The 27,983-nt window shown below is 43.8% G+C and overlaps 1 protein-coding gene across 2 annotated transcripts in view; it reads right to left on the bottom strand.

Moving 5' to 3' along the window:
• LOC147893818 (ARM repeat superfamily protein) overlaps positions 1-27,983 on the bottom strand; it is an 89,761-nt gene that overhangs the window by 40,376 nt on the left and 21,402 nt on the right. For both annotated transcript variants that reach the window (XM_087385569.1, XM_087385570.1), the window contains exons 4-5: positions 23,873-24,009; positions 23,700-23,745 (exon numbers count right to left, since the gene is read on the bottom strand). In XM_087385569.1, the coding sequence (XP_087241695.1) occupies positions 23,700-23,745; positions 23,873-24,009 (183 nt within the window). The remainder of the gene's footprint in view (positions 1-23,699; positions 23,746-23,872; positions 24,010-27,983) is intronic.

Below are 27,983 nucleotides of genomic sequence, written 5' to 3'. Positions count from 1 at the left end.
TGAAAGAGAAGAAAAAAGAGGTAAACAAAAACTTTTATGAAAAACAAAAGGAAGACATACTTAGCAAGCAAAGCAACACTTATGTCGTCATCAATGCCCAAGCATAAGCAGCTATACTGAGTTTCTAAAGACCCGTGGAGTTTCTTTGTAGAAGATACATGAAGACACAAAAAGGAACTACCTAGAAAGGACAGAATGGGGAGTGTGCCAACCATACCAAAACCCATCTACGTGTGTGTGTGTGTGTGTGTGTGTGTGTGTGTGTTTATATGCAGCGCCTTCTCTGTATAAAGTGTTATTACTTCGCCTTGGATTTCTGACAAAGCAAATTCTGTTTGGCATATGGATCGCCCACTAAAGTGGTGGAGAAAGCGATTGCGTCTCCTTTGGCATTATAAAGTCTCTCTTCGGCAACAGCTTTTCCTTTGGCGAGTCCTACCTGGCATTTTTCCATCTGGGCACTTACTCGCGCATAGACATATTGCTCCGACTGTTTGCCAAAGATGTCTACATTCTGTTGAATCTGTGCTTCACATCTTTTGGCACTGTCCACACACTTGTGATTTCCTCGCTCTCATCCGACAAGGGCTTCAAGCGAGATTTCCTACTGTTACTTTTGGCAAGTTCTTGTGGTTATTTGGTTTTCATCCAGCTAGACAGGGTTTTGATTTATTTTTTGTTTGGGTGCACTACTGGGCACTGTGGACTCTATGGATGGACAAAAATCATAGAGTCTTTGGTGATCCTACTTTTCCATCTTTTGTTTTTTTCAAACGATCTCTACGGCAATTGTTCTATGATTGCTTTCAGACTCATTTGATTGATCATGATGTATATATAGCTTTACTGAGATTTTCAGTTGAGTAGTAGTTACTCCACTTTGGAAGTAACTATGAATGTAATTATTTCACGACAATAAAATATTTCTTCTTACAAAAAAGAAAGTGTGTTTATATGCACATATGTGTGTTTGCATGTGTATGCTTGCTACAACGAAGATCTTTAAGCTGCTGCTGTCTTCTATGCATGCTGATGTGAGGGGCAGATCTGCTTAACTCATGATTGATGTGTAGTATTCAACTCATGCGAATGCTGTTGATGAACTGATGCGAGATCTAATGTTATGCTCTAGCCGAGATAGCATGACCTCGGAAAGATCGGTGGGCATTTTCCCTTAGAGGACCGTAATATTTTATGTGCATAAATTAAATGGTCAAGGGAAGTAACTGCCAAGGTCCTAGGTGAGGGTGAATTGGCATCGACTAGGTGGTTCTGAGAGCTCAGGCCTAGGTGCACCTACATGTGTAAGAATGCCAAGGGGCAAATGTTTTAATTGTGCCCCAAGAGAGGGGTAAATGGTGTACCAAGCTAAAGGTCTAAAATGATGACATGTGGCAGGAGGGAACCATCTAGGGATTTGTGGGCTTGTGGATAGGCATGAAGTGAATGAATTACGTATCTTGTGTGCATGCAATCCATGAGATAGGCTGGGAGGATAATCTGGATGCCATCGCCTATGATTGTGAGCTTGAATTGACGGGAAGAAGTTTCCTAAGTTTTTTCTGCCCGTGCCCATGATACGAGAAAAGAAGGCAGAGATTTGTATGTAATGTGTCATTTGGTATTAGAGAGCTCAGGCTGGACGATGGGATTCATACGAGTTGCGTATGAAGGGAGTGCAGGGTGTATTGGGCATGTGACGGCGAGCAACGCGTGCTATTAGGTGGTCACGGGTTTAGTTGTCTCATCCGTTGGCATCATGCAAGGATTACGGGTGGTTACCTTTAGGACGACGATACAGCCAAGCTGCTGGTTATCTGGGTAGCGTGGATGAACGGCGCAGCTGTTGGACGTCATTACAGGTTCATACCTGGTATCACGCAAAGGAATTCGGGACCAGGACTCCGGGATATTATAGGGACGTACGGTTCACGTAGGAATCTCGGAAGACAGGCGTGAAGCAGTCTTGAACACTCGCTGATCTGCAGCTAGTTTAGGACCAGGGAAATAAATCAGGATTTCTTAGCTGAAGTTGAGAGACGAAATTCATATTGAACCAGACTACTGCACACCAAAACACCTATCTTCATTCTTGAAGTTGGTTCGACTATTTTATTGAAGATCTGAATACCAGGGATAGGAGTATCCTCTCAAGACTTCGTGGAGCTTCCAGGGGGCATCTTTTTTTCCCTTCTATACAAATTTTCAGTTTTCAGTTTGCAGTCTATTTATTCCTGTACGGCAAAGGGAAATTTGAAGTGTGATATACTTTTGGAGTTTTGGCGTGCAGAAAGAAGTGAAAAAAAAAAAAATCTATTTTCCCTTTTGAAAGAATGGAGGCAGAGGGACAAGATTCCAAGGTTAATCCTGGTGAACCCAGAGCGCGATCTACGCAACGAGTGTCCCACCACACAGCGCCTACTCTAGTGGGTGGGATTTCTGTGCTGGAAGATGCCTTACAACAGATCATGAACCAGCAGCTTCAAATGAACGCTGGTCAAAATGAACTTAGAGAGATGGTGCAAACCTTGTCGGCTAGACCATCTAGAAATGAAAAGGGCAAAGCTCCAATAGAGCCAGAGCCCAGTATACACTCATCGCAATGTGCGAAGGTCAAGGTACCTAATATTGCCAATTATAGACCGGAAAAGTACACTGGTGGGATGACCGAGCGCAGTTCTGATGTGATCGAGGTTTGGTTACACAAGTGAGAAGAAGCCTTCACCATTTGTGAAATCAAATCTGATCTACAGAAAATCCGCGAGACCACTCACCTGTTTATTGAGGCAGCGGATAGGTGGTGAATAAAACAACAGAAAGATCTGGTTGCCCCTACCACCTGGGAAGGGTTTAAGGCTGAATTTAAGAAACGCTTTCTTCCACCTGACGAAGAGTCCCGAGCTTGGGATGCTTACAGAAGCCTTCGCCAGAGGAATTTGTCAGTGGCAGAGTACACTGACAAGTTCAAGGAATGTGTTATGAAAATAACAGACCCTCTCCCTATGTCGGTTCAGTTGAAAGACTATATCTATGGACTGAACGACGGGATTAAAATGGAAGTTCAGGCTAAATATGTGACTACATTAGATGAATCAATTGCAGTAGCCCTGAACTATGAGGATGCCAGAGGCAGACCTAGTGGGTTTGTGCAGGCAGGGACTCAGCATGAGTACCCGAAAAAAGGGGGATTTCATAGGAAATGGACTTCAAAGGCAAGTGTCTCGCAGCCAAGCGGCCAAACCAAGCAGGTGAAGCCGGTTGAGGGACAAGCAAAGACAAGTACCACTGTTGGGGTGAAAAGAAAAGTAACTCCAATGGCAGCCCGGGCTTGGTCAAAGTCCTCGTTGACCCCTAAGCAAAAAGAAAAAGCTAGAAAAGAAGGATTGTGCTTCGGCTGCCTTCACCAACATCAGTGGAAAGAGTGTCCACTAAACAAAGACCGTCGCACGGCCAATATGATAATATCTGAATGCGATGAGGAAATGCAGGAGAGTCCCAATGCGGAACATATGCAGATGCAATTGGCGGGACCTTCTCAGAGGTTAGTACCTGTGTTGCGAAGTGTGTCTATTACTAAGTTAGTAAGCGGTGCACCTGTTAACATCCTTTCAAAGCCCGTAGTAACGGGGTATAGGGTTTTCGATGAGCTTGAGTTGATTAAAATAAAAGGGCAAGTAGCCAATCATGATGTGATTGTATTGTTTGACTCAGCGTCAACACACAATGTAATTAACTCGAAGCTTATTAAGAGACTCAAGTTGAAAACTAGTCCGTCTGACTATGCTTATACGGTTAGGATGGCGGACGGAAGTTCAACTGAAGTATGGCACCAGAGGGTTACCCAGTTGAAACTTCGATTTCAGGACTATGTTGAGAAGCTGGACTTTGAGTTGACCAGGCTTGCTCACGTAGATATAGCCCTAGGCATGGCTTGGCATTTTTGAAAAAATCCAGCCATTGATTGAAAAAAGTATATTTACCAGTTCAAGATGAACGAGGTAGAATATCTTTTGCGAGGTGAAAAGGATTTACCTCGAGGACCATTGATTTCAACCATGGAAATTCGGAAGACTCCGAAAGACTTTCTGTGTCTGTGTATAGCATCGGTAGAGTCGATTGATGATGCATCGGCTAGCACTGAGGCTACCCAAGATGGGAAAATGGTCGAGTTGGCTAAAGAGATATCGGAGAAGTACTCTGATTGTTTTAGGGATGAGTTACCTTATGGGTTACCTCCAGAGCGGAATGTTAAGTATAAAATTGAGCTTATCCCGGGGACAGAACCTGTAAATAGACCTCCCTATAGATTAAGCTTTACAGAAGAAGCTGAGGTGCGAAGACAACTGGAAGAATACCTCAAGCTGGAGTAGATTCAAACCAGTTTTTCACCTTTTGCTTCGCCAGTGATATTAAAGAAGAAGAAAGATGATACTTTTCGTCTCTGTATAGATTACAGAGCATTGAATAATATCACTATTAAGCACAAGTATCCGATGGCTCGGATCGATGATTTAATGGCGCCGTAATTTTCAGTAAGATAGATGTTAAGTGTGGCTACCATCAGATCCGTATTAGAGCCGAGGATGTGCATAAAACCGCTTTTAGAAGCAGGTTTAGACATTATGAGTTTTTCATAATGCCCTTTGGACTTACCAATGCTCCAGCTACATTCGTCATGCTTCTGAACGATTTACTACGTCCATATATGGGAAAGTTTGTAGTACATTTTATTGACGATATTCTAGTATTCAGTAAAAGTATTACTGAGCATCATGAACACTTAAGAATAGTATTCAGTACTTTTACGAAAGCCAGTCTTTATGTAAATAAAAAGAAAACTATACTGTATATGGTAAGACTTGAATATTTAGGATTCATAATTACTCCTGAGGGGGTAGAAATGGATCCAAAGAAAGTGGCTGCGATACTGACTTGGCCAATCCCTCAGAGTTTGACCGCTTTGCGATCATTCTTGGGATTTGTCCAATTTTATCGAAGACATATCAAAGGATATTCCGAAATAGTATCGCCATTGACTGATCTGACCTCAGATAAAGTACCTTTTATATGGGGACAGAATCAACAGGAAAGTTTTAACACCATAAAACAAGCTGTGGTCTCAAGACCGGTATTAAAAATAGTTGATCCCCAGAAACCATTTTTCCTTGAAATCGATGCAAGTGGCATTACGGTAGGAGCAGTTCTCCTCCAAGGGGAAGGCCAGTAGCCTTTGAAAGCAAGAAGCTTTCTCCCTCTCAACGAAATTGGCCAACTCATGAAATTAGAGTTGTATGCTGTTGTCCATGCTTTGAAAACATGGAGACATTATTTGTATGGATCAAAGTTTTATGTGGATGTTGATTATGATACTCTGAAACATTTTAGTAAACAACCTGACTTGAGAGGCCGCCAAGCTAGGTGAGTAGAACTCATGCAGGAGTTTAATTTCACGATTCGGTACCGAAGAGGGAAAGATAATAAAGTTGCTGATGCGTTGTCATGCATTATGCATAACATGAGTTTCACGGTGTAAGAGAGTGCTCTAATGACCGAGATAAGAGAAACTCAAAAGGTGGACGAGTTCGTCCAAAGCCTTTGGTCTAAGGCTCATGTATTAAAACCCACGAAAAGGATGACCTCGCATCCAGAAAAGGCCAAAGTTATGCAAGATATGCCATAAGGGATGGTATGCTGATAAGAAATGGCAAGGTAGTAGTACCTAATCAGAATGATCTCAGGCAGAGAGTCATTCGACAATGCCATGATAGCCCATGTGAGGGACATCCAGGAGTCGAGAAGACATATGATCTCGTGAAGCGAGATTTCTTTTGGCCAAAGATGAAAAAGCATATTCATGAATATGTGACACGTTTTCCGTGTCAGGTAAGTAAGGCAGAGCGGGTGAAGCCACCCTGACTTTTACAGCCCTTGGAGATACCACTAAGTAAGTGGGAGAGCATTTCCATGGACTTTATTGTAGGGCTGCCTACGACACAAGGTGGATATGATTCTATCCTTGTGGTGGTTGATCGTCTTACCAAGATGGCTCACTTCATTCCAACTAGAGAATCTGTTAGTGCCCCGCAAGTGGCGGAATTGTTTATTAGGCATATATTTCGTTTGCATGGATTACCCAAATCCATAGTGTCAGACAGAGATGTCAAATTTACCGATCATTTTTGGACTGTCGTATTTTAGACACTAAGGACTGAGTTGGGAATGAGTAGTGGGGATCATCCAGAAACGGATGGTCAGACGGAAAGAATCAACCAAATTTTAGAGGATATGCTTAGAGCATATGTGTCATTGAGGCAACATCCATGGGACAAGTGATTGCCATTGTTAGAGTTTGCCTACAATGATAGAAAACATTCCTCTACGGAGTTCAGTCCGTTTAAATTGAACTATGGTTATAGGCCAGCGAATCCAACTATAGTTTGAATACCTCAGAAAGTGCCTAGTGCCGCGAACTTTGTGGTTTAGATGCGGGAGATGCTAGCACTTGCGAGAACTAACATCCACCAAGCTATGGATAGAGCTAAGGCGTATGCAGATGAAAACCGATCCGCTAGAGAATTTAAGTAAGGAGAAAAAGTTTTTCTCAGAGTTCCTTCGCACTCTAAGTCTTTGACTGCAGGAGAGTGTGCCAAGTTATCACCTCGATATTGTGGGCCATGGTTAATTCTAAAAAGAATAGGCAAGGTAGCCTATAAATTAGAATTGCCACAAGGTTGTAAAGTGTACCCAGTGTTTCATGTTTCTCGTTTAAAGAAATTTTTGCATACACGTGACTCACTAATCGAAGGTGTTGTTTTGTTTCAGGAGATAGAGGATAATGCAAGATGCAAACCAACAGGAATCCTGGACCGAGGAACAATGCAAGTGCGCAATCGGAAGATACCCACGGTGTTGGTTGCATGGCATGGTCTACCTCTATCAAAAGCTACCTAGGAATCCGTATACCAGTTACGGAGAGTGTTCCCGGATTTCATCATCGAGGACACTGATGCTTGAAGAGGGAAGGAATGTTATGCTCTAGCCGAGATAGCATGACCTCGGAAAGATCGGTGGGCAATTTCCCTTAGAGGACCGACTTCTGTAATATTTTATGTGCGTAAATTAAATGGTCAAGGGAAGTAACTGCCAAGGTCCTAGGTGAGGGTGAATTGGCATCGACTAGGTGGTTCTAAGTGCTCAGGCCTAGGTGCACCTAAATGTGTAAGAATGCCAAGGGGCAAATGTTTTAATTGTGCCCCAAGAGAGGGGTAAATGGTGTACCAAGCTAAAGGTCTAAAATGATGACATGTGGCAAGAGGGAACCATCTAGGGATTTGTGGGCTTGTGGATAGGCATGAAGTGAATTAATTACGTATCTTGTGTGCATGCAATCCATGAGATAGGCTGGGAGGATAATCTGGATGCCATCGCCTATGATTGTGAGCTTGAATCAACGGGAAGAAGTTTCCTGAGTTTTTTCTGCCCGTGCCCGTGATACGAGAAAAGAAGGCAGAGATTTGTATGTAATGTGTCATCTGATGCTGAGACCCCTCTAATGACCAAATACTACCAGCAGACTAACTGGTCGGCCAGCAGACTGAACATGGTCGGCCTGTCTGTCCTTTGGTTGGCCGCTGGACAGTGCCCCTTCTCTGAAATTTTTAATGCTAATCCTTGTATAAATGCAGAAAACAATGCCATTTGTCACTGGAACAGAGTTAACAAGCAGCACAAATACTCTTGCTTTCAATACTGTCATGACCATGAAAAACCCCATACATACACAAAAAGCACTTAATCCCAAAATTCAACTGCAAAACCCTTATATCTAGATGAATCCAGGAACATTGAACTCATCCTCCAAAAACACCATGAAGCAAACTTTACTTTTATAATTACCATTCACAGAAATATATCCAATTGAATTAGCCAGGACAGAACATAGGTTGATAAATGAGGAGAGAACAACCCAGACAACAAAATCGTCACAGCCTCCAGGCAAGATTTAAGCAGCTCATACATATCTTGGTTCAGCAAGAACCAACCCATAGATGAGTGTGTATGGGTCAAGTGATTGTTGGGAGATCTTCATCAAAAGTTTGCAATCAGCCACTTCTATCCTTGCCACCAGTCAGTGATATCGCAGCAAGAAATAAGTGAGATACACTTTCACTATCTATGAGAGAGATTACATGCAAGAGAGATCAACCTAATCTAATGTCCTACAAATGACAATGTTGCAAATATTTTCACCGAGGCATTATCCAGAAGTTGAGGTGTCTAGTACACCCCCCCCTAAAGTGCAAATGATATAAATGAAATAACTGAAGTATCAGAGGTATAATGCTGAAACGTTGTGCATCCAAGGAGTACTAACAAACATGGAGGGAAATGATAACTAGACATGCCTCGTGCGTGGAACCATCTGGTGGCCTGTGAATAGCAACAACTCGTATCTCCATCGGCTCCAATTCGCATACACAATGAAAGGGCTCTCCATGGTAGCCATTGTCTACCCGTCTTGCCATATGCCTGACCAGTGTTTTCTTAGGTGAATGTTAGAAAGTTTGGCGCTCGTTTGGGTTTGGGACAAAAACAGGGCGACCATGCCATTCCCATGAAAAATCTTACAATAGGGGATGAACTTGAATATCCAACGGTCCTTGGTCTTAAACTCCAAGAAGTCCGACATCAACCATACCTTCCGATCACAAGGCGTAAACCCCACCTTATCTTGTTCTAGGCTAAGCCAAGGCAAACTTCAATGAATAAGATAGTGGACCTAAAGAGTGTTCGAATGAATCCATTTCTTATAATCTAAAGAAGGCAGTACTTGCAGTACTACTACCATCCTATCTAGATAGATAGCATGGCCAAGGAATGTAGGCTCTATTAGAATGGGGTTAATATGTCCATCTATAGACCTAATCTCAGTGGCCCATCCTGTGACACATGCATACTAACACCCCACACTCTAGGTTTTCACTACCTTGATTGTTATCTAGTTTATTCTCCATACCAAAAACCACGCTCCAAATTCCTTTCTCCATGAATGGAAGTCGTACTCCCCATTGCCAAGATGGAAAATTCTCCCCATTGAATTTGTGACGAACGGCTCCATTGTGTAGACAAATCAATCTCTAAATGCAAAACCACGCTCCGATACCAATCAAGTGCATCAACAAAACATGTACATACTGCCCAAAAACTGAGTGGAGATCAATTTTTCATCAATTCTTGTAGATGCAATATGTCTTGATAGAGAAGAGATGTCGAAACAACAAAAGTAGCGCTCCAAGTCTTATACAACTTTCCTTCAAGTCTCGAGTCAAGACATTGAGAGATCATTACACAAAGGGTTTAGAGGAAGAATAAAAAAGTCTACTCAAAATTGATTGCAGCAGCCAGAAAAGGGACATAGTTATTGATGCCTTGGCAACTTTGTGGGAGGTGACAGTGCCACAGGAGACTGAGAACAACAGACTTATATGAATTCGAGTCGGCCCCAGTGTATAGTGGAGTAGAGGAGGAGGAGAAAACTGACATGAGAGTAGAGTGGATTAGCGAGGAACAGATGACGCGGAGGGGTTGTGAGCCATAGACGTAGAGACCCCAAGGTGAAGACCCAGCTCATAGCAAGGAAATTGTGGAGAATTGTGATCGCTTGGAGAAGCCTCCATTTGGAAGCTCCATTGTCACGAATAAGATCTTTATAGATGATGATGATGCTAAAGACCTAGGGATGTCCGAATCGGAGGAGGAGGATGCACAAGCTCCTGATTATCATTGAGATGACCATAATGGATAGCGTAATATGATTAGTCCAAAGTCCACACAAAAACAACCGCGGTGGAGGCATGGGAGATCCTTCAAGACGAGTTCAAGGCCCAGAGTATGACCCGTGTGGTCAGTCTTTATCCCCAACTGCTCAATCTACAGCTTAGTGATGGAGATCCAGTGACGGGTCACATCACGAGGATCAAGGAGATACGAGATCAGTTGTTGCAGTCAGCAGTTAGCAATAATATTATTGAATGAACTTCCTAGTACTGCCATAGATTGTGAATGCAAGACATCTCTTGTTGAGGTAATTTTTCCCTTTGAAAAGCAAAGACAGCGTGCATCAGTTGCATACACAGTATGTGTGAGAAACTTGCAGATCTTAGATGAGTTGTAAGAAAATGGCTCAATCACCTATCCAGTGGGATTCACAAGATAGGGATGTACATCCAAGACAAAGAAGTGTGCAGCAAACTCAGTAAGAATTTGAGCAGATGGTGCGCACTGCTATACAAGAGATGGAAAATCTCAGAAAGGATCCAAGGGCTCAGCATTTGTTTCAAGCAGAAGCTATGCCTAATGCAGCATATGATGTGCCAATGCCACTCTCGTGTACAGCCAGAGAAAGAGAGATCTCATAGGGGACGGTCTCATAGCAAGAAGAGATCGAGGCATCATCACCGATCTCCCAATCCTTCACCGTCTACCTCAAGCTCGACTTCTGTATCTTCTTCTTTATCAGATAAACCATCCAGGAAAAGAAGGAAACACAAGAAGTCTAGGAAGAGTAAGTCTTCCAGAGAGACCAAGGAATTCAAAGAGGGAGGTAAATCTGTCAAGTTTATGACCTACAATGGACAGAATGGTCATACAGACAAAGCATTGCAGTTCATCAGGCAGTTTGATGCTGCATTCGGTACATAAAAGTTTTCAGAATCCTCCAAGTTAAGAATGGTCAGTTTGCACTTGACAGCTACAGCTAGTGCATGGTGGAGTGCACAGACCACAGATGGGTCAACCCCAAAGAAGTGGAAGGACTTCAAGAAAGCCTTCTACCAGCAATTTATGCCTAAACAGTTTAGAGATCATGTTCTTCAAGATTGGGACAGTTTGCATATGGATGCAGGAGATACAGTAGATGTGTACAACCAAAAGTTTTGGGATGCTTATTTGCAGGTTGCACCTTTCAAAAAGATCTCCAAAGGAACCCAAATGAGAAAGTACAGAGCAGGTCTCAGTCCAAGAATCCAGGAAGTAGTGAATGCTTTGGGGGCAAAGAACATTCAAGACCTTATGCATTCAGCTTCAGTAGCTAGTCTTGTGCCGTTACAAGATCCATCCACGGTACTATCCTTGCATGCAGGACATGCCGAAAGAAAGAAAACTGATTTTTCAAAATCAGAAAAGAAAGAGTATCCCAAGGTTGAAAAGAAAGGGTTTCAGCCTCAGAAGCCGAGGGGTACTCAATTTTCAAAGTCATATAAAGGCAAATCTCCATTCACCCCTGAACATATAGCTGAATTCCGTAGAGATGGGAAATGCTTCAAGTGCAGCAAAGAGGGGCATGTGGCTGCCTAGTGCCCAGAAAAGCCTTCAACTTCGAAGGGAAAAGAGGCAAAGAATCCACGGGGACTGCAAAAGCCAATGGCAAGAGGAATTCCTGGCATACTAGGTCATGTTTCAAACCCACAAGAACGAGAATTGCTGCTATCTTGGGGCAACGTCAGAGACCAGCAAGCGTTAATTTTATTTGATCCAGGGGCTACTGATAATCCTATCAAAGGACCTAGCCCTGAGGCTGGGAACAAAGACGGAGGAGTTGGGCAGGGCTTTGGATGCCAATCAGATGTTATGTGGAAGCCCTGTGCCAGTCACTCCCTTCATAGGGAAGCTCCGTCTTCACGTACAGAGTTATGTGGATCAGGAAGACTTCTTCATTTCTCCACTGAAACATCATGATGTAGTCTTGGGAATGCCTTGGTTTCATCGCAAGGCAGTGAAGTTGACTCTTCCTGAAAGAGTGTTGGAGTTTGTGCAAAGGGGGAAAAACCAGCGTTTAGTTGCCAGGAATAAAGGGGAGACTATCCCCATTGTATTTGATGTTACATGTGGTAAAGCAATAAAGTCTGCAATTCTCGCGTACATGGCTTTTGTAAAAGAAAAAGAGAATGATATGCATGCTGAAATAAATGATGCAGACAAAGATAAGTTTCACTTTCTTGTAAACTTTAAAGATTGCTTTTCCGATGCTTTGCCCAGGGAGTTACCCCCAGAGAGACCAGAAGATCATCAGATAGAGTTAATGCCTGGTAGCGAGCCACCCAATAGGCCCCCATACAGAGTTAGAGCAACTCAACGAGGAGAGATTATGACTCAGGTGCAGGACTTGTTGTCCAAGGGGTTGATTCAGCCCAGTTCTTCTCCTTTTTGTTCCCCTGTACTGCTAGTACAGAAGAAAGATGGCTCATTCCGTATGTGCGTCGATTACCGCGCACTGAACAAAATGACCATCAAGAATAGATTCCCTATTCCGTGCATTGATGATGTGCTGGATCAGTTAAATGGAGCTTCAGTTTTCAGCAGGATAGACTTAAAGATAGACTTAAAGAGTGGCTATCACCAAGTGAGGATACAGCCTCAAGATGTGCACAAGACAGCGTTCCGTACTACTTTTGGGTTGTATGAATATCTGGTGATGCCTTTTGGATTGACCAATGCCCTAGCTACCTTCAATAGGATGATGGATCGTATCTTCCGACCCTACAGACAGTTCACTGGTACCTTCTTCGATGACATAATTGTCTTTTCTAAGTCCGAAGAAGAGCATAAGGAACATCTTGCTATAGTGTTTCAAGAGTTGAGAAACCATCAGCTCTATGCAAACAGCAAGAAAAGTGAATTCTTCTTGGAAGAGATCCATTATCTGGGGCATATAATATCCAAGAACCGAATACAGATGGATCCAGCAAAGATCCGTGCCATTCAGGAATGGCCAGAGCTGAAAATTGTGCATGAAGTTCGAAGTTTCCTAGGCCTGTATTCTTACTACAGAAGGTTTATCAGGCATTTTGCGGATATAGCCGCTCCACTCCACGATCTTAAGAAAAATGCAGCTTTCAGATGGGGAATTCCTCAAAAGACAGCCTTCACCACACTCAAGGAGAGACTGACTACAGAGCCAATCTTAATCGTTCCAGATTTGTATCAACCATTTGATGCGGATTGTGATGCTTGTGAGGAATGTGTTGGGGCTGCATTGCATCAGAATGGTCATGTAGTGGCTTATGAGAGCAGGAGACTCCAGCATGCAGAGAGATATCTGGGAATCTATGAGAAAGAGTTATTGGCTGTAATTCATGCCATCCATACATGGAAGCACTATCTTTTGGGTGCAGATTTTACTGTTAAAACAGATCACCAAAGTCTGAGATACTTTTTGACTCAGACCAAGTTTTCCGAGAAGCATATGAAATGGGCAAACATGCTGTCAATGTATCATTTTCAGATTGTCCATACCCCAAGAATTCGGAACAGAGTGGCAGATGCCTTGTCCCGAAGACCCCAGGTCAATAATGTGACTATTGCCTATCATCGGGACCTGGAAGGCATGAGGGAACAATATGCTAATGATGCAGATTTTGGCGATATTTTACAGCAAATGCAAGAGGGGCAGTCCACTAGTCACTATTCCCTGAAAGATGGGTATCTAATGAAAGATGACTGCCTATGCATCACCCAGGAGATGACAAAAAAGATTTTGGAGGAATGCCATGCACCTCCCTATGCTGGACAGGAATTACAGCAACAACTCTAGCACTAGAGAGGTATTTCTTTTGGCCAAGAATGCGGAAAGATATACATCAGTTTATTACTGGATGCCTTACGTGTCAGAAAGTGAAGTACGATAGACGGAGGCACTTGGCCTACTTATGCCTCTTCCCGTGCCTCAGGCACCATGGGAAAGTATTACAATGGACTTTATTTTTGATTTGCCAAGATCAAAGTCAGGGAATGATGGGATTTGGACTATCATTGATAGAATCAGCAAGCAAGCTCGTTTCATTCCGGTTCACAAAACCATAAAGGCAGATCATATGGCTTAGCTTTTCATGGCACAAATCTTTAAGCACCATGGTATGCCTAAGTCCATTGTTAGTGATCGAGATCCCAGAATGACCAGTCTATTCTGAAATTTTCTTCTTCTTTCCATCCCCAGACAGATGGTCAAAGTGAAGTAGCAAATTCTACAGCATTGGATATGCTGAAATGCTACGTGGGTGACCAAGGTTCAGAGTGGGAAAAGTACCTACCATTGGTAGAGTTTGCTTACAATAATACAGTACACAGCTCTACAGGGAAAGCCCCCTTTGAGGTCATCTATGGAAAGGTGATTTTGCCACCTATCCTGAGGAACAAGGATGAAATATTTGCAGCTGATCAGTTTGTGAGATACCTCCAGACAGCTTACAGCCAATTCCGGACAGCAATCCAAAGGTCTCAAGAGAAACATAAAAGAGCTAAAGATAAGCATAGGAGACAGTTAGATCTCAAGGAAGGGGATTGGGTACTTTTGAAGTTTGAAAAAGCTAGGCTCCGCAAGTTTAAAGGCAAACAGAAAGTGTATGCAAAGTTATCTCCCAGACACTATGGCCCTTTCAGGGTTATGAAAGAGTAAATGAGGTTGCATACAGATTAACATTGCCAGAGCATTGGAGGATTCACAATGCATTCCATGTGAGTCTCCTAAAGAAATTCCAAGGGCCAGAGCCTACAGAGCCAATATCAGAGGATCCACCAGAAGTGGATGAGCTGACGTAGGTCCTTTAGCCATAGCAAATTGTGTACCATACTGTACGGAAAGGCCCCCAGGGTAAGGAGTTTTACAGGTATCTTGTTACGGCATTAGATGCCAAGTGGATGGATGAAGACATGTTATCCGATCATCCACAGCTTTTGGATATTTACAAAGAAACTTTTCAGTTGAGGTCAACTGAATAGAAGCCGAGGGGATGTCACAACAATGTAAATATCCTAAGTCAAAGTACAGTTGACCATTTATTTGATCATAATTAAAGAGTTTTATATGTGTTAATTATGGTCAAAGAGTTCAAAGAATTGATTACGATCAAAGATACTTGACTCTGGTCAAGTAAACCTAACTTCGATCGAGGAGACTTAGTTTATTACCAAAAGGGTTAGCTACGGTTAACCAGAGAACTACAAAGCTGACTACGGGTAGAGAGTGTTGACTTCGGTCAACGAGACTTGGCATGTGCCAAGAGGGTTAACCACGGTTAACCAAGTTGTGCCAACTTCGGTTGGAGAGTTGTGCCAACTTCGGTTGGAGAGACTTGACTATAATTAAGGCGCCTCGACCCTTGTGAAAGCCTCTTAATTATAATCAAGAGTGTTGACTCCAGTCAACCAGATAATAAATATATTTTTTTTATATTTGTTATGTGTGCACATGTATTCAGTGGGGACACCCACCGTGACTAGAACTAGTCCACAATGTGTTGTTTGCATGCAAAGCGCTAACAATTAATGGGTGCCATGGTGGTGCGCTTTAATTAATTGTTGCAAGTACTAGGAAGAGTTATTTTCCTAAGCGCTACAGGAGCCTAATCAGAGTCTAGGAGGCGGTTCGCGTGACCAAGTGCTTGGAAGACTCCAGAGTTGCCCTTAGTGGCATGTAATTGGGAAAGTAGTGTACAAATTTGACAAGTGGCTTGTTGCCAAGAAGGGGAGCCTTAGAGCTCATGTAATGATTCCTTCTACGTTGGATTTTCGGATATGTACAGCTTCCACGCTGAACTCTTGTACTCATTTTCTCTCTAATGAATAAAAACCTTTGGGGGGGGGGGGGGGGGGGGTCTCCAGCCCGACGATTGTCTTGGGCCTTAGTGTCTCTGTTGAGAGAGGGAGAGAGGGAAAGCAAATGAGAAGTGTTTTGGCTGTCCTTTGCCGGTAGTATTACATTGTTTTGGCTGTCCTTTGCGGGTAGTATTACAGCTTCATCGATAGTTTTACATACCAGAGTCAACCAGTGGAGATTGTGCAGTCCTACACATACTTGGGTGCAGTTTTCACAGGGCCATTTTTCATGATGACCCACGTAGCCAGTGCACGACTCACACGAGGGCATGGTGCTTTGGTCCGACTAGAGAGACAATGCTTCCAAGCACACTTCCAGGATCCTGTGACGAAGTGTAGCCTTTTCAACACTCTCATGAGGCTGACTGCCATGTATGCGGCACCTTTTTGGGGGTGTGATCTTGCAACAGCTGAATGGAGGAGATTTGAGCGGCTACAAGTGATTATGGCTCTAGATGATTCGGAGTAAGCCCTCGGTCCCCCATCAGATAATATAGGCAAACTTTCCCATGACCCCTCTCCAAGTTGATGCCATCTTTCAGACAATACATTCCTCCATAGAGTTTGGGATCTACCTCGCGAGAGACTTCCGAGACTGGCACTAGAGTCTTCCATACAACTAGCAGAGAGTGGGGTCAGTACAGCATAGTATGCACTCATCACCGCATGGTTTGCCAATCATAGTATTCAGATGGACCGGCTTCCCCCGTTTCAGTATAGCACGGATGCACCACCCGAGTTGATCCCACGGGACGAGATTAACCGCATCATACGGTTAGATCTCCTTCAGCTCCACACATCTCGAACTTGGGGGGGGACCAGGAGTTCCCCACCACTATGACCATTTCCTATGACTATCGGAGGATGGGCTCATCATCCGACCTCAGTATCTCAAGGACAAAGGAGTCTCACACGCACTAAGGATTGCCATCGGATAGATGCGGGTCTCATCCCATCAACTGAGGATCGAGGCAAGGATAGATGCATGTGAGAATGGGAGAGAGAGCAAAGGTGAGAACAAAAAGCAGGAGAGAGAGAGAGAGCTGAAAACGTAGTTGCAATTAGATGAGAGTGATACAACTGAATGGAGTGATAGGTTTTGTCTAAGTGACAAAACCTTATCCTTCACTAATCATAGTTAGTGAACTAACTGTGGTCAGGGGAAAAAACCTCTAAGTGAGGGAAAAGTGTCCCTAACCTACTTATTACATTACATTGGTCACTGCTAAATTATAGCAATAATTCTAACACCCCCCTACAGTGCCAATGTCATGTACAAGGAAAAGATCAATCACCAAAAGGAGATAAGTTCAGGGCACTGCGAAATGCCTCAAACTTTTCACGTGGAAGTGCTTTGGTGAAAATGTCTGCAACATTGTCATGTGTTGACACATAGATCATGCTGATCTCTCCTACATGCAACTTCTCTCTGACGTAGTGATAATGAACCTCAATGTGCTTTGTGCGAGCATGAAACACAGGATTCTTTGCTACTGCAATAGCACTCTGACTATCAGTGAGAATTGGAGAAGGACCCTCCAATGAAAGATGAAGATCAGCAAATAAACGACGCAGCCAAACACATTCAACTGTCGCTATGAAAGCTGCCTTGTACTCAGCTTCACATGAAGAGGTAGCCACTGTAGATTGTTTCTTGCTCAACCAAGAAATACAAGCTTTGCCCAAAAAGAAACAATTGCCACTTGTGGACTGCCTAGTGTCATAATCTCCAACCCAATCTGAGTCACTGTAGGCATGCATCTGCAAGTCACCCCCTTGGGAAACATCAAGCAAAAAGACTTGGTACCTTGCAAATAACGGAAGATGCGTTTTACAACCTGCCAATGCATAGTCTTTGGGCTGTGCATATATCTGCTCACCTGAGAAACTGCAAACTGAATATCAGGTCGTGTATTGCAGAGATATATGAGGCATCCAACAGCCTGACTGTAGAGTGTGACATCAAATGATTCACCTGCTTCATGCATTGTAAGGTTCAGCCCCAGCTCCATGGGAGTAGCTATGGGCTTACAATCCTGCATGTTGAATCTGTCCAAGAGTTTTTGCACATACTTGGATTGAGACATACCGATGCCACTTTGCTCTTGAGTGAACTGGATCCCCAAATAAAAGTGTAGCAGCCCCAAATCTGACATGTCAAAAGTGGTCTGCAATTCAGCTTTAAAATCTGCAATATTATCTTCATTTGACCCTGTGAGCAGTAAGTCATCTACATAAAGAATGATGACTAAAATATCCCCCCCATCCTTCTTGATGTAGAGGGTGCTTTCAGTTGGACTGTTCTGCAGCCCCTTGCTGGTCAGAAAGGCATGAATCTTTGCATACCATGCACGTGGGGCCTGTTTCAGCCCATACAAAGCTTTATTCAGCTTGCATACTTGAAGTGCATTTCCTGAAATTTCAAAGCCTGGAGGTTGTTTGACATAAACCTCTTCCAACAAGTCTCCATTAAGGAAGGCTGTTTTTATGTCCAACTGATGAACATTCCACTGAAAATTTGCAGCCATTGCTATGACTGACCGGATGGTTGTCATTCTGGATGTAGGAGCAAAAGTCTCCTCATAGTCTATGCCCTTTTTCTGAGCATATCCTTTTGCGACCAGCCTTGCCTTGTACCTATCAATGGTGCCATCTGGAAGTCTCCTCATAGTCTATGCCCTTTTTCTGAGCATATCCTTTTGCGACCAGCCTTGCCTTGTACCTATCAATGGTGCCATCTGGCTTTCTTTTAACTTTGAAAACCCACCGTGTACCTATGGCATGTTTACTTGGTGGCAAATCGACAACTTCCCATTTCTGATTTTTCTTAATGCACTGCAACTCATCGTGCATGGCATTCATCCAATGCACATTATCCTGTGCCTCTTCAAATGTCTCGGGTTCCTCTTCATCAAGAAGAGTACCTAGCAGAACTCGGAGTGCAGTAACTCTCCTTGAGACTCTGTAACAGCCAATTTGGGACTGTTTTTGCTGCATGTATATCTGCAATTTCTTGCTGAACAACCTCTTCCACGGCTTGTGGAGGTGGTATGGCATCCTGTGGCTGAATCGGAGCATGTGGAGGTATCTGAAAATTCTGATTTTCATCAGATATATCAGCAGGGGAACCCAAGGCAATGGGTAGTAACCCCTCAAAGACATCACCGGAAGAAGAAGGCATATCAAATTCAGCTTGAGTGTGAGCTGAATTTTCTGAAAATATTACATCTCTACTCACAATGATCTTGCGTGTGATAGGATTGTAGAGACGGTAGCCCTTGCTCTCTGCATTGTACCCAACAAAAATGCATTTGATTGCCTTATCAAACAATTTATGCCGGAACTCAACAGGTACATGAGCATAAGCAAGGCATCCAAAGACAAGGAAATGATCCACAGAAGGCTTTCTCCTTTGCCAAACTTCATAGGGAGTCTTGGTCTTCAAAGCTTTTGTGGGTGCCCAATTTAAAACATAATTGGCACACATAAGACCTTCAAGCCAAAATTTGTGAGGCAATTTTTTGCTTTTCAGCATATATCTATCCATCTCCATAAGAGTATGATTTTTTCTCTCAGCTTTCCCATTTTGCTAAGGAGTTAGCCTCACTGTAAGCTGATGTATAATGCCCTTGTCTTTCAAAAAAGCATCAAAATCTGCAGACAAGTACTCCCCTCCTCTATCAGTGCGTAATGTCTGTATCTTGAGTCCGGATTCATTCTCAACCATGGCTGCAAAGCGTTTGAAGACCATAAACACTTCTGATTTGCATTTCAACCCATAAACCCAAGTGTAGTTGGAGTAGTCATCTATAAAAGTAACAAAGTAAAGATGACCACCCAATGATGGAGTGCTCATGGGACCACAGACATCACTATGTATAAGCTGTAATTTTCGAACAGCTTTAACTGATCCATCCTTCTTAAAAGGAGATCTATGCATTTTACCAAGAATGCACCCTTCACAGGCATGTGGAGGAGTTGTTTCAAGAGGAGGCAATGCATCAACCATGGCATGTTTTTGAAGCGTCATCAAGCTGCCATAATGCATGTGTCCATATCTCGCGTGCCATAACTCCGCATTTTGCATAGCAGCAGTAGGAGTGGAAACTGTAAGAGCATGTGCTGGTCTTTTCTCATACATGTCAAGCTGAAAAAGACCACGCAACAGAGTGTCAGACAATCTCAAGGCATAGTCATGCTCTCTATCATGGACTGCACACTTGTCATCTTCAAAAATGACTTGAAATCCAGCTCTATTAAGAGTGGACACTGAAAGTAGATTTTTTGTGATACCAGGCACATACAAGACATCAGAAATTCTGAATGTTGAGCCATCAATGGCTGTAAGTTCAACTTCTCCTGTACCACGGACTGAATAGGAGGAGTTGTTGGCACATGTGACCTTTTCACCAACAGGTGGTGGATGCAGAGATGTGAAGAGACACTTCCTGGAAGTGATATGCTTTGAGGCACCGCTGTCAAAATACCATGTATTATGTGTCTCATTGACACTGAAAGCTGATGCATCCTTGGAAAAATCATAATTGCATGTCAGAAAAGCATAAGTGTCATCATTACAAGTGGCTGTACTATCCTGAGCAGCCAACTGAGAGTCTGAAATACAAGACAAGAAGGCATAGTCATGCTCCACAAAGTTGGCTGTAGCTTGCTCATTGTCAGATGCATGAGGAGCTGAATCTGAGACAGCCATACCAGAGCTGTTTTTCTTTTCTTTTGCAAACCTTTCCTTGCATTCTCCAATGTGGTGACCTGGCTTTTTGCAGTAATGACATATTCCCTTCTTCTTGGGCTTACCTACATCACCCTTAGCCTTTTGAGAAGGCTGTCCTGAACCACTGGAAGGCTGATGTGCTGAAGTCTTTGCCTGTCCCTTTACTTTAGGCTTGAATTTTGAGAGCATGGCATGTTCACCTGCTCGTGAAGCCATGTTTTTCCTGGTCTACTCTTCCTGCAGCAGAAGTCCTATCAACTCGTGAAAAGTGAGAGGATTTGCACCCCCCCTCAACGACAAATTCAGCGAGATATGAAAGCTGAGATAAGACAATTCAGAGTAGTGGTAATCATCTCTGAATCAGGAATGATCTCATCAATATTCAACAACTGCTCTCATATATCCTGTAGCTTTGTGAGGTGCACTCACATGGAGTCACCCTCTTCCATATGTGTATGAGACAATTCTCTGACACCCTGGCATCATTCCGAGTTGCATACATGCTCTCCAAAATATCCCATGCTGCCTTTGAGGTCTTACACGACCGGATATGTGGAATGATGAATCTTTTCACTAAAAGAGAAATACACAACAAAGCTAAAGCATCACGTGAATCCCATCTCTTTTGCTCCGGAGTGGTAGGTATAACTGCACCAATAACTTGTGTTGCAGCTGTACCCTGTGCACGACCTCTGCCTCCTCCTTGTTGGGGAGGGGTGTTAGGTGCCACATTTGCTGGTCGGAACTCATCCCCACTTACATGGTCCCATAAATTACGAGAAATCAGAATATTGCGTACCATAAAACTCCAGAGGGAGTAGTTGGTACCATCCAGCTTGTCCTCTTGTGAGAGACCACTGAAACCGAACTCATTCTGATTTTAATGGGCCATGTCTGAGAAAGAAAATACAGCAAATGCAAATCTGAATTCCCTTGCTGGGAATGGAGTGCACAAATCCCAAAAAAACACAGCCAAACACTGGCTAAAAATGCAACTCAAATCTCTGTAATGTCTCTGTCAGAAATTTGGCAGAGCATACAATCTCTCCCAAAACCTGCCAAAAGTGCTTCAAAACACTCACAGAAAGGCAGTGTGAACTGAAATCTGTCAAATTGCTGTCCCAACACAAAAGCCCCAATTTGTGGCTTGAAACTGCAACCAAAAAAGGAGCAAATTTACTAAAAGTCCCAAATCTGCAATTTCTGAGCAAAAGCCCCAAATTTGGAGTTGAAATTGAGCCAAATTTCACCCAAATAGCTAATCTCTTGCAAAAGCCCCAATTTCTTGGCCAATCTTTGCAATTTGCTTGCAATGTGTGTCAAAATTTTTACAAAAGCCCCAAAACTGTAATGTGTTTGCAAATGATGCAGAAGTCCCAATTTCTCTGTAAACAGAGATACCTGCAACAAAACCAATGTCCTTTGCAATGCCCACTCAACTCAAAAACACCCACGTGTGATGTATGGCACACAAGAAGAGCTCGTACTCTTTGTTGAAGCTAGCGCAGATGGGGTACAGGCAGTCGCAATGAGCTTGTACGGACAGTCTACGTACTGACTGTCAGTGAGCTAGTACGGAACAACCTGCGACTTGGAACAGTACAAAACAACTTGCGACTAGAGTGTACGGTCGTACAGAATAGCAACCAAAAGGTACGGGTTGTACGGCGCTTTACGAACGGGATGTACGGACGAACTGCAGATGTACGGCGCCACACGTGCGGTACGGACAAACCTTTCACAGGAGTTGTACGGAATGTACAGCGAATCATACATTTGTATGGGCGATGAGCTGGTATGGCAGTTGTACGAGCGACAAGCTGGTACGACAGCGATGGCGATGGGACTATACGGAAGGGCAACTTAGGTACATTACGGGACTGTACGGAATCAGTCCGTACAGATTGTATGGATGACGAACTGATGGAGTAGGGAGATTGCGGGCTGGAGCTGGAGGACGAGAAGCAGAGAGCAAGTCAACCTGCTCTGATACCAAATGTGAGAATGGGAGAGAGAGCAAAGGTGAGAACAAGAAGCAGGAGAGAGAGAGAGCTGAAAACGTAGTTGCAATTAGATGAGAGTGATACAACTGAATGGAGTGATAGGTTTTGTCTAAGTGATAAAACCTTATCCTTCACTAACCATAGTTAGTGAACTAACTGTGGTCAGGGGAAAAAACCTCCAAGTGAGGGAAAAGTGCCCCTAACCTACTTAGTACATCACATTGGTCACTGCTAAATTATAGCAATAATTATAACACTGCACACATACCCAAAGAGCAACGGACTTGCACGTTGCGCACGATAGGGGCGGTGGAGACAGAGGAGCATTTTCTATGTGTCTGTCCAACCTACTATGAGATCCGAGGGCACTACCACTGCCTTTTTCAGGAGGGGCACGGCTTTGGCCCACTCTCACAACTGATCCACTTCCAGGACCAGGTCTGTATTGGGCTCTACCTGATGGAGATGCGACGACACAGAGAGACACTACTACGACATATCAAAGCGCAATAGGATGGGACCACTGCACCACAAGGCACTGAGGTAGACCGAGCGCAGAGACGGGTTACGGATTTCTATGCATTTGACTCAGCTCTAGGGCACTCTGGGGTAGAGGAGGAGGAGCTAGCCAACATGAGAGATGTATGGATCGGTGGAGAGAGCTGACACAGCACTGTTGGACGAGGGACACAGAGACCGTACACGACACAACAGGCGACCAGAGCACATACGATCGAGGTTTGACCTATTTCAGCTCTCCTCAGAGGAGATCGACTGAGGCGAGGCGTCACCCTTGACATAGCCCATCAGATCTAGAGATCGAGGAGACCATGCCCTCCACCACCACGGGCGACAACCCGACAGATGCAACGTAAGCCCTTTGCATCTCATCAGAGAGCCACCATGGAACCTGGATACGTGGAGCCGGTTCATGCACTTGGGACTCTAGCTCTGAGCACTTGATATTTTCATGCCACCCTCATGCTATTTTGCTTCTTTTTTTGCTATTTTGCACCAGTATAGCATTTTAGTACTCAGCAAGGGCCTTAGCGAGCCCTTTTCCCCAGCCCACAGTGGTCTGTATGAGTTACTTGATTCCGTACTTTGTCCCATAGGCCCGCGAGACCTCCTGCGGACATTAATCTCTCTCTCTCTCTCTCTCTCTCTCTCTCTCTCTCTCTCTCTCTCTCTCTCTCTCTGTGCTGCATGCTTCCGCACATTTCACATTCTCACAGTTTAACCCCTTGGAATTACATCTGCTAACAATTGCAAGACAAATAGAAAGTAAAAAATTGTTCATGTTGTGGACTCACCACTTCTGCTTCAGCATCTATGCAGCCTACAAGAGCACCAACCGCCCTGCACAAGTGTACATGCACACAAGAACCTATCAGCCTCTGGGTTTTTGTCGTGTCAAAATGGAATCCCCAACTCTTTTATAGAAATAGTAAACGCAACAGAAATCTCGTAAGATAAGCAGCCTTACTTCAGAGCAGCCACCCTTACACGACTACTTTCAGGATCCTGCAAGCCTTTCACAAAGACTGACTGCAATGATGCAAATTGTGGCTTTAGAATTTCTCCAATGGTCTCCGTGAGAGAGCTGAACAGAATGAGGGCAACCTGGATCAAGTCCATAAGTTTTTTTAATCAAGATCTTACCTTCATTTGAGTTAAAGCCTGAGACATGATATTTTAGCAAATGCAATAGAGAATACACAAAGGATTGAGGCATAATCTAAAGCAAAGCATCTGTGAAACTGACAAGGATATTAGTATGCTTAACCCATGCCAATCTTCTCTGATTATGTCAGCATAGTGAAAAAACCTAGACATGAAATCACCTCCAGGAGCTTTTTCAACCAAAAAATGCATACATTGCAATAAAGGTGATTTGAAACTGGACAGAATTTTCATAAAATTCTTTGAAACCATTAGAAAAGCATGCACCTCGCATCATACTGCAAAGGTGTACATTACCGCATTACAAGCATGTGTATTTGTACACATCCACACAGATGTAATATGTACTTAATATGCTTCTCATGTGTGTGTCAAGACAATGGCGGACCTATCGTGTCAAGTTCTCTATCAAACAGAACTCGCTCTATCTCTAGCTCGTTCAAACTAATTCTGGACCAGCAGATAGCCTTAGACTACACCACTCCAAAGTAGAAATAATCAGATTTAGCAGAGAACTATTTCCTTCATGAGGTCTAAGCAGTAGCAGCAGCTTCCTTCATTAGTTAAGTTTTAGAGTTGAGACGCTGAAGTAAATGGAGGTATCTTTTAGAGTTGGAGAAGACATAAGTCAAGGGTTGAACTTACGCAATAGCTTGTTAGGGGCTGCACAAGGACAAAAAAGGATTACTCCTTATTGAATCCCCAACCGAGCAGTAAGCCCTGCTGTACAATCCAGTTTCATTCAATAAATGGAAGTACCATGATATAACAAATGCATGTGGGACAGCCAGTCCTTTTATAGAAATTAGGGCAAGCTGTTTTACAAATGTGCTTACAAAAAAATTCCCCAAAACTGCCACATGGCAACATGCTAACAGCCTAAAGTACAAAGTACTACTTACAAGGCTAAACAAAAAGTCACTAAAGTGCCCCTTTTGTTACAGTCCTTCCCACTCAAAAAGAATTTGTCCTCCAATTATGAAGAGTCATTGTAATAGTAAAGGAATACAGTGAGAGGAGTAGATGGTACTAGATCATATCAATGCAGCAATGATGATGCCTAAAGACTCCCCAATTACTGCATCAGCTGGGTAGATATGGGTATTGCTCCACAATAAAGAGTCACTGTAACAGTAAAGGAAAACAGTGAGAAGAGTAGATGGTAATGGATCATATCACTGCAGCAATGATGATGCCCAATGCCTCCCTACTACTGTATCATCTGGGAACATATGGGCTGCCAAGAGGATCCGTCATCCAGAACGCCTCTCCATTTGATGCAGTATTCCACACAGGATTTATTCCTGAGTACATGATCTCAGAAACCAATTATTCTCTCTAGAATGTACTGACCTGTCCTTCATCCATGGGAGGTAATTCTTCAAGTGCTTGTTCAGAAGGACCCAAGTACTTCTTCAAAAGTGAAACATGGAATATGGGGGCAGTTCCAATTGGTTATCCACTTCATCAACCTACCTTGGAATTTTGTATGGGCCATAATATCTATGTGCAAGCTTACTATTAGTGTCTCCCTTCTGCGTTTTCTGGCCTGCGATGACATGGCGTTGACTTCCCATTGACTGTGTGCTGATTGCTGATTGTTGCCTGAGTGGCTGTACGGACGCCTACGTGGCTGTTGACCTGGCTGCCTGCACTGGCACCAGCTAGCATGGCCACGGGCGTGTGGATGCCCGTGACAGCATCTCTCTTGGGAGGTAATTGATGAGGAAGATCAGCAAAAACATCAGTAAACTGCTGCAGCAACTCCTGCATACCGTTGTCCTCTGTTTTAGCTAAGTGTACAGCATAGAGTCCACAATGCCCTTGAGGTCCCTTGCTACTTTTCTGGAGGATATGATTATCAACTTAGGAGGTTTGAAGCCTGTAAGAGTGATCTTTTTCCCAAAATGCAAAAACTTCATGTACATCTTGTCCAAATCCATAGAGAACTCTCCTAAAGTCCTCAGCCATTCACAACACAATACAATATCAATAGGCCCCATATCTAGAACAAGTAGATAACCGTAGACGTATATTCTTCAAAGAGCTTAACTTGACTGGCTTGGCAACATCAACCTTCAGCCCATGATCCCATGTAGATGGGTTCCATCTCGCTGCTTGGACAGATTTGGAGTTGATGAAGTTATGGGTGCTTCCACTACCAACCAAAATGTGGACGGGTTTGCCATTAATCATCCCCTTCGATCTGATAGTTTGGTCACCTGTAGAGCCCATTATAGCCTTTGGAGAGATGTTGTACAAGACAAAGTAAGTGTCCCAAAACACTTCATCATCCTCAACACAAGAGTTACCTTATGAATCTCTGCCAACATCCATATATTCATCAACACTTTCATCATTCAATTGTTGACATACACTTGGTAGTCTCCATCGATCATGGAGCTCTCCCGTGTAGAGCCACGGTCCACCTAAGTCTCTTTTTTGGATCCTTGAATGATCTCATCATCATCTTTGCCACCATTCTTTGAAGCTTACAATCTCAACTAAGTCCTAGCAACTTTGGGAATCTACTATTCCATTCTCTGTTTATAACTGAATCTTGTATATACATTGAGATTGGAGAAACATTTGAAGTTTGGATCAGAACAGTTGGATTATTGAAATCTGTAGTCCCTTGCTTTTAAAATGCACACTAGCAATTGCACCTATCAACACGGGTTTTGGTCCAAAACTGGCGCAAATCAATTTTGCTTGGAATCAGACTTTGTACATGCCTTCCAACATCAACTGCCTTTCAATTTGTGTTGTCAAAGCTGAATTTGGAGCAAAATATCAGCAGATCGTGGCAGTTTCTTGCAAATTCGAAATTCAGCTGCCACACCCAGATTGAGCTCCGAATTCAAAATTCCACCAATCTTAGATCATGTACTGCAGTTGGTTCAGCATAAGCACAGAATAGAATAGAGTGATCCCACAATTGATAGAAATCAGCTGGGATTTAAAGAGATTCACCATACGGTTGGTTTGGAACTTCCTTTGGGCAGGTTCGGACGCCACGCGGAATACTAGAGCCCGGCAAACGGTGATCATCACGCAAGCAGTGGGAGGCTTGGGTATCATAGATCCGGAGATGCAAAGCAGAGCCCTCTTGGGCAAGTTGGTTGTGCACGGCCTCACCCCAGGTGCAAAGCCTGGGGGGCTCCTCTTACAGCGAGGGCTTCTCAGGAACACCCCACGCACTGGGGAGCAGTGGCAGCATTCACACATATGGATCTTCTTAGAGGCCCCCCTTACAGGAAAGGGTTCCCCCTTGATGAGGAGCCTCCATAGGGTCTAGCAAAGATTAGCAGGGGGCCTCATTCGTGCTCAGCCCCGTTGCAAAGAGGAGTTCGAGCGTCAGCCCCTTGTTTGGCACCGAGATATCAGGACGTGCGCATGCTCGGGCAGCGGACTCACATTGGTTGGGCACAGTGGGACAGTGGACCAGCCGGCTCCTTTGGCAGATGGAGCAGATTACCCATGGAGGCAGAGGCGAGGCTTGGCACCTTAGCACATTTGCAAGGGGCAAGGTAGCAGATGAGAGAGATTGACCTAGCCATCCCTAAGTATTGGTGGGAGGGACTTCCCGTATGGATAGACAGCAGATGATTGGGTTGGTTTTCTCGGACTGGTGTCCCCTTGAGGATAATGATGCAGCGACGCAGCACGCAGCCCAATTAGGACCTGGAGGCCTACTCCAGGCACTCACTAAGAGAGACCCAAAGATATTGGCAGATGATCAGAGTGGTGGGACATTTGGGGAAGCAGTGGCACATTGATCCTACCAATATCCCAGAGCAGGATGCCCCCAGATGACGCCTCTAGCTTTGGGAGCGTAGGCCCTTCAGGGAGGTCCACTGGGACCCGAGAGAGGGGTTCTGGCCCTCCAAGGGCGGCCTTGCCGAGCAAGTGGA

Source organism: Dipteris shenzhenensis, chromosome 15, assembly GCF_047967505.1.
Source record: "Dipteris shenzhenensis isolate YYH24624 ecotype China chromosome 15, Dip_SZ_1.0, whole genome shotgun sequence".
Classification (NCBI taxonomy): Eukaryota; Viridiplantae; Streptophyta; class Polypodiopsida; order Gleicheniales; family Dipteridaceae; genus Dipteris; species Dipteris shenzhenensis.
The sequence above is the reverse complement of the archived record's forward strand: the minus strand, read 5'-3'. Positions and strand labels throughout refer to the sequence as shown.